Here is a 7,681-nt window from a genome sequence, read left to right on the forward strand (position 1 = left end):
AAAAAAAAATGTGTTTTTTTTTTTTTTTTTTTTTTTTTTTTTTTTTTTTTTTTTTTTTACAGGTTATTCATGGACTGGCAGGTGACGTGGTGGTTAGAGGTTCTGGAGTCCCACATGGCCCACTGCAGTTTGAGTCCCAGATCTGGTGGCTTGCTTTCACACATTCTCTTCTCACTCTGTTCCTCCCTGGACAAATTAAAATAAATAAGTAAATGGATAAAGCTAAAGAAAATAATTCTGTAAAAAAAAAAAAAGGTTATTCAGTAATTGATGGATTCTAGAATTTTTTTTAAAAGAATTATTGTATTTAACTTTATTCATGTACTTATTTTTATTTGTAATTTGACCAGAGAGGGTCAGAGTGAGAGAGAGAGAAAGCAAGCCACTAGGTCTGTCACTCGAACCACGGGCGGCCATGTGGGAGTCCAGCACCCCTGACCACCACGCCACATGCTACCCTCTAGAATTTCTTTAAAAAATTAGTTGGTAGTCTTGTATGGCCAAATGTGTGAGTAATAGTGCAAAAGCCAGGGTCACGGGCATTACTTCTATCCCAGATTCCCCAGCTTTATTCCTGCTTCCCCAAAACCAAGTCATCACAAAGGAGTGATTGGGGCCTGTTCCTCAGGTCCAGCTCATGGTTCCAACGAGAGCTCTTTTCTTTCTTTCTTTTTATTTATTTATTTTCTTCGTAATTGCCAGGAGGCAAGTGAGTTCCCCAGAGAGAAACAGGGAGAGATAGAGGGCATCTCCCCGTGGGGCAAGATCGTGCTGCAGTCACTCCATCCCCATCTTGCCTAGATCTCTGCGCACGTGTCCGATGTGTTTTTAAGGCACAGTGGCCAAGATTCAAACCACAGTCTACCACGTGGGATCCGGGTCCTTTAACCACTAGGCCACGGGGCCGGCCCCCCACCATAAGCTTTTATAGACTTACCTGTAACTACTTACGGAGGCATCCAGATATGGGATCATTTCATTTGATTTCCCAGGGTATCTAGACCAGGCCATGGCCAAGCTCGGTAGATTGTTCTTCCCATGACAACTGCTGTTGGCTGTGAGTTTATTAGAAGCCTCAATACCAAACCTAATTCACATGACCTCACTAAGAAGAGACCATGACTGAATGTTAACAGAATCTATTACAGATGATCAACTTGTCACAATTAAACTGAAATATCATGCCTATGTCATATTTTTTTTTCTTTTTTTGGAGAGGTTTTTGCTTTAGGGCACATGCACTCGCCAGACAGACAGAGATAGAAAGCGAGAAATCACCCCCCTGGGGGGATGGCCACGCCGCAATTCCTTCTCCTCCATTCTCCTCTCGGGATCTTGGGCACGCACGCACACGCGCCCGGCGTGAGTTTTTAAGCCACCAGGTCTGGGACTCGAACCGCAGTCGACTACATGGGAGTCCAGCGACATAGCCATTACGCTAACTGCTGGTTCCCCATATTTCTTTATCAAACGAGAAAATGTGTGAGTATACAAACTGCAAGCTATTACATGGAATATGATAGTTATAAGTGGTGGTCTATAAATTCGGGTTCATTTATGTTTTCTGCTGGCATTCTCAAGCATTTAAAATCTGTGTTATTTTTAATTATAAAATTAGAATGATCGTTTAGTATATAAATAGCAAATGAACCCTAATATGTTTCTTTTTCTTTTCTTTCTTAATTGACAGGGACATTAGTAAAAATCGTCTCTTAAGCATTAGAACGTTTCTTTATTGGACCATCCTGGGTTTCAGTCATGCCTTTATTTTCTTTTTTGGATCCTATTTTCTGATAGGCAAAGATATATCTCTACTTGGAAATGGCCAGGTAAGATAATATTTTTTTATTATTATTATTATTAAATGTTTTTAGTATTTTGAATTGGCTTGGTTTTTGATAACTTTTTGTCATAGAAAATAAAAGCAAAATTTAATTTAAATTATAACATTTCAGATAACAAATTAGAACTAAAATCTGAAAGGCTTAAAAATTTTTTTCTATTTAAATGATAAGGTTTGATACCAATGAAAATTGAAACAGAAAGGCAATGCTGTATAATCTGAAACTGAAGGTACCAAACAACTTTGCTATTCAAAACCTATCAGTAGACCATACAAAGGAGTATGCCCTGCGCTTGCATGCTGTTCCTCTCAGGGTGTCTTAATAATAGCTATTGTTTGCTTGCTGCTTGCTTTTCTGCTAAGTGTTGCCATCGCAGCTCCTTGACTCCCCTCATTAACCCTCACAGAGAGAAATGAGGGCTTAGTTTTGTTTGCTTTTAGTAACATGGTTTATTATGACGACTGTTTGTTTAAGGAGTGCCTCCATACTCTTCAGTGTATACTTAGCAGTTCTCGGGATGTCGGAGTCACTGTTCAGTATGACCACAACACGACGTTAGAACAGACCACTAAACAGGGCACGTTGACACCGCGTCCTGCTTAGAGTACCCGTGACAGGTTCGTACAGAAGAAGGCCCCTCTCCCAGCCTAGCTAGATGGGGTAGGACGAAACGCATGGCCGCTCTGGTTTTTGGATAGAGTAGAAGCGCTTGTCACCTTTCATTTTATTTTCATTGACAAAGCTTAAGTACTGCAAAATACATTCAGAGAGACAGATATACATGAGTTGCAATTGGAAAAATATAGTTTTATCTGTTTAATAAATATTTATTGAAGCCAGCCATTCTCAAGTAGTATACTAGAGTCTGAATATTGAGCACAACCAGCATACGTGGTCATGGAGTTTAAAGTCTTGTGAGGGACACAGAAAATGAGCAAATAACCTAATAAAATGAGCCAGTGCAATGAAGAGAGTGGATCTCAAAAACATAGAGGCCCTCATGGTGCAAATCCCTCTAGGTCTTAGAGGAGAACGTAAACATTGCTGCCACTTCATTTTCGAGGACACATTTCGCCTGAAGTGGTTACAAATCCAAATTTTTGGCCGCACCTTCGACATGTTCAAGTTTCCCTGTACTCAGTTCCTGAGGGGCACTGCAAATAGTGTACAGGAGCCAAAAGACCCCACCTGAAGAAAGCATCTCAGGGCCTCGGCCTCACTGAGCCACATACAAGATGGTGGCAGGAAGTGGACTCCCAAGCTACGCCCCAGATGCAGAGTCTGGCTCAGTGGGGATTAGACAGCTATGAGGTCTCCCAAATGCACCTCTGGGTGTCTTCCAAGACGTGGTCCTCGTGGTTGTGCTGGCCTTGCTGGACTGCTTTTAGCTAGAGGTTCAAAAGTAACGAAGCTGGTGTGCCCACCTGGTGGCATGGGATTAGCCTTCTCTATCTGCTATCCACAACGAGCCATCACATTGGCCCAGGTCAGCGGACAGAAATTACATGACGGGTTTACGAGGTTATGTAGTTGAAGATTTGTGCAAGGAGAACTTTCAAAGACCAGGAGATGTGAAGAATTCACCCAGAAATAAGTAGAGAACTTCATATCTGCCCATTTAATCAGTTATAGGTGAAGATGAGAAAGCCCTGCAGTAAGTCAGCATTTTTACAGAAACGTGGCAAAGACATCATTATTGAATGTGGTAAATGGCATTCTTCAGGGACAGCTATGCTAGGCCTCTGTCATCTGGGACGACACCAAAGCACACATGGACTATTCTGAAATCTTTCGCCCAAAATAACGTGCCATCCTCAGAACTCCTTGATCTCATGTTGCTAATTATGTACATAATTAAATTCCAAGTTAAAAAAATAGGAATTTTGGGGGACTAGTAGGTGGCGTAATGGCTGGCACTGGACTCCCATGTAGTCAACTGCGGTTCGAGTCCCGGACCTGGTGGCTTAAACTCATGCCGGGCGTGCCCAAGATCCCAAGAGGAGAATGGAGGAGAACGGATTGTGTGGAGGCCATCCCCCGCGGGGGTGATTTCTTGCTGTCTTTCTGGTGAGCGCACGCGCCCTATAACACACACGTATAAATTTTTATGTGTGGTACAAAGGCTGCAGCACCACCTTTTATTGAGATTTCTCTGTCACGCACGTGCATTAACTCAGATCATTACAACCCTGGGTGAGGAAAACATCTATTAAATTAACCTCAAAGAGGTTATGAAACTTGCGCAAGTTCACACAGAGCGGAAATTACAAGAGTAGAATTCAGAGTCAGGTCTGTGACCACGGAGACTGTGCTTCACGATCTTCAGGCTCTTTGACGAATGACGTCAGCCTCTGCCCTTCTGTGTCCTCGCCACTTGTGCAAACGCCATCAGACGCAGAGATGCGTGAATGGCTGTGCCCCCTTCTCCAGAGAGCCTGGGGTGGGGACTGGGCAGAATGAAGATGGGAGGCAAAGGTAAGAGGGGAGAAGTCATTGGATGAAAAAGAAAGATCTGTCCTTGCTAGTTACTACTTTCTCGTATGCTTTGAAAAGTAAAAATGCCCATTGTGGTAAATTCTGAATATATAGGGAAAAGTATCGAGAAAGTAAACCAGTTGTCCTTCTGTACTACACGGTATTACTGCTGCCATTTTGACATTTCACTCTTTTTCCTTTTTTTTGCTAGTATCATTATTAACTCCATAGTTCGTGTGCCATTATTTCCCAAGGGATTTATGATGTCGTTAAAATGCTCCAGGGGCCGGCTGCAGTGGTGCCATGGGAGCGCAACGCTCCGTGATGCTGACGGACTCGGCAGGTCCTGGCTGCGATCCAGAGGGCTCCCTGTGCACGCCGTTAACTGGTGGGCGGAGCCTGGGAGGAGGTCACAGCATGAAGCCCTGTTGGGGGTGCCCCTGTCACCTTCCACTCTAATGAAAGAAAGAAACGTGAGAAACTGCTTCAGGGCCCTGGCTCTGTATTGCAGAGGTTATGTGCTATGTATAGAAAGCTGAATCCCACATGGCCAGCCACAGTTTGAATCCATGATCTGGTGGCTTCGAAAGCATGCCAGGCACATGTGCGTGTGCCCAAATCCTGGTGAGATAGAAGAAAGGACTGCAGCAGGACCACGCCCCATTGGAGGGTGCTTTCTCCTTTCCCTCCAGAGGGTACATGCACTCACCAGAGAGAATGGGGGCTACAGTGAGAGAGCGCCCCCGGTGGGGAACGGTCACACTGCAGGGCTTTCCTCCTTTCAGGGTCCTGGGCACGCATGTACAAATGCGTGGCACGTGTCTTTCGCTGCTAGGCCTGGGACTGAGCTGTGCAGTAGGCCATGTGGCATCCAGCCACCTTAACCACATCCTGAGGTGGCCTGTGAGCATTTTTTATACGAAAGATAAATGGCCCAGCCTAGGTGACACACTCCGTAGTATACAAGACAGCGTGCGGAAAGCTACATGGCCCACCGCGGATTCAGATCCCTGGGTCGGCCTGGAAACGTGCTGGGCGCACACACAGGTGCCCACGATCCCGAGGGAGTGGAGAGCTGGGGGGAGGAGTGGGCAGTGAAAGACCCTGTCGAGGAGCCTCTCGTGTGGACACATGCACATACAGCGCCGTAAAACAGAGAAGCCGAACCCTTCAGTGAGGGCGGGTCCTTGGCTGTTAGTGTAAGAGTCTGTCTTTTCTCTGCACTGCCTATTTAATTATCAGTTTCTTTTTACCCTCTTAGCCTACCGTTTCTGTCACTCCTGTGTGTGCCACTAGACACGACCCTGCCACTGCTCGCTGCCCGTGCTGTCATAGGTCTATGGGAGCAGCGGCACACGCTGCAGTCAGTGGGCCTTGAACTCATCCTGCACCTGTGGTTACTGCTGGCATGGTTCGGGATGTGTCAGGCTTTCTAAGACTCATTTTTCTCTTCTGCAAAATGAGGAGCATAATCTTTACCTTCCAGGATTGCCGTGAGGAGTAAGCGAGATACAGAGAGCACTAAGCGTAGTAGCTGGCACATTCAGGTGCTCATTGAGTCTTAGCAGTAGTCATTGTTATTTTTACTATCAAATTTTTATGTGAAAGACCCTGACTTACCCAATTCCACCCAATCTTCTCCCTGAAACTGTCCCCTGCCTGTGAGAGTCCCCTTGCTGGCTCTCTCAGAATGCACCGTGTTCCTTTCTAATTCTAAGCCACTGCTTGTTCCATCTCTGGAGAGTTCTGGCTTCCTTCCCAGAGCCTCCAGCCCCATCTGGTCATGGTCCAGTCCACAGATCCCTGTCCTTTTTCTCCATCCCCCCTGAAGCTTCTTATGGGCTACCAGGTGTCCAGACTTCTGTGTAGTATCCCGTTCCGGTCTCGTTGGTCAGCACTGGGTATGTTGAGTGCTTCCTGTTCCTAAATACATTTGTGTATGCCCAAGAAATCTACAAATCCTTTAGGGCCTGGAGCAGGCCAGGTTATGCGAGACGTCCTGGGAAGAGAGAGAGAGAGAGAGAGAGGGAGACCCAGGGCAGGTTTTATGGGGGGAGTGAGAAAGTAAGCCTCCAGGTCTGGGACTCAAATCAACACTCGGCCATGTGGAAATCATCCAGTGCCTTAGCCCCCACGCCATCTGCTGGCCCCAAGTTTAAGTATTCTTTCCATTTACTTTTTCAAAGTTAAAAATTAGCTTAACCTTAGACTTGAGATTGGTTTTTAATCTGACAGTCAACTTTTTTAAAATTTGTATTATTTTATTTATTTATTTATTTATTTATTTAGCTATAAGGCGCGTGCATTTGCGCGAGAGAGAAAGTGGGGATGGGCATAAAGCAGAGAGGGGACAATAAGAAAGCACTCCTGAGGGGCGAGAGGGATGGCTGCACTGTAGCCCCGTCTCCACTGTCCTCTCGGGATTTCGGACAGTCATGCACATGCACCCGACCTGTTTTCTTTTCTTTTCTTTCTTTCTTTTTTTCTTTTTTTATTAAATATTTACATTCATTCACTGTACATCATTACAGCATACAAAGTGAGATTTTCTATGCAGAGTACACTGTATATTGGCTCAATCAAGCACATCAACAAACATGTTATATCAATAATTTTCCATTTCTAGTTTCATGTGTGTGTGTGTGTGTGTATTTACCCCTATTTCTGACTCTCTGTCCTTTCCCACCCTCCTCCAACACTGTCTCTGGTATCTGTTTGCTTTCTATACTTTCCCCCCATATTTTATTGAGTCACTAAAGATCTTAATTAATCTAAATGTTTTCATAGCAAGCACAGCTGATATATACATTTCCATGAACACAAGTCCAACTTTAGGCATAAGCCTCAGTGTGTAGAATGAACATCCTATAAAGTAGCACCTAACTGGGGCTGTACGTCTTGCTGCAGGCATCGAATAGGTATTTTCGATGCTTTTTTTTTCCTTTTTTTTTTTTTTTTTTTAAGTTTCTTATTTACTTGTTTGTTTGGAGAGGTCTTTGCTATACAGCACGTGCGCTCACCAGAAAGACAGAGAGAGACAGAGAGACAGAAAGGGAAAAATCACCCCCCAGGGGGCATGGCCACACCACAATCCCTTCTTCTCCAATCTCCTCTCAGGATCTTGAGCACACATGCACATGCGCCCGGCATGAGTTCAAGCCAACCGTGTCTGGGACTCGAACCATGGTCGACTACGTGGGAGTCCAGCGACATAGCCATGACACCAACTGCTGGCCCCAATGCATTTTCTTTTTAATTTCAAGAAAAACAGTTTTAGTTGTTTTTTCCTGAAACTTTTTTTAACTTAATTTACATTCTTTCCTTAAACACCATCACAGCATACAAAATGTGATTTCCCATCC

The 7,681-nt window shown here is 44.7% G+C and overlaps 1 protein-coding gene across 1 annotated transcript in view; it reads left to right on the forward strand.

Annotated features, from left to right (window-relative positions):
- Positions 1-7,681, forward strand: part of ATP11B (ATPase phospholipid transporting 11B (putative)) — a 134,797-nt gene that overhangs the window by 93,012 nt on the left and 34,104 nt on the right. The window contains exon 27 of the mRNA XM_006147387.1: positions 1,691-1,829. Coding sequence (XP_006147449.1) covers positions 1,691-1,829 — 139 coding nt within the window. The remainder of the gene's footprint in view (positions 1-1,690; positions 1,830-7,681) is intronic.

This window comes from Tupaia chinensis, unplaced genomic scaffold, assembly GCF_000334495.1.
Source record: "Tupaia chinensis unplaced genomic scaffold, TupChi_1.0 Scaffold000212_1, whole genome shotgun sequence".
Lineage (NCBI taxonomy): Eukaryota > Metazoa > Chordata > Mammalia > Scandentia > Tupaiidae > Tupaia > Tupaia belangeri.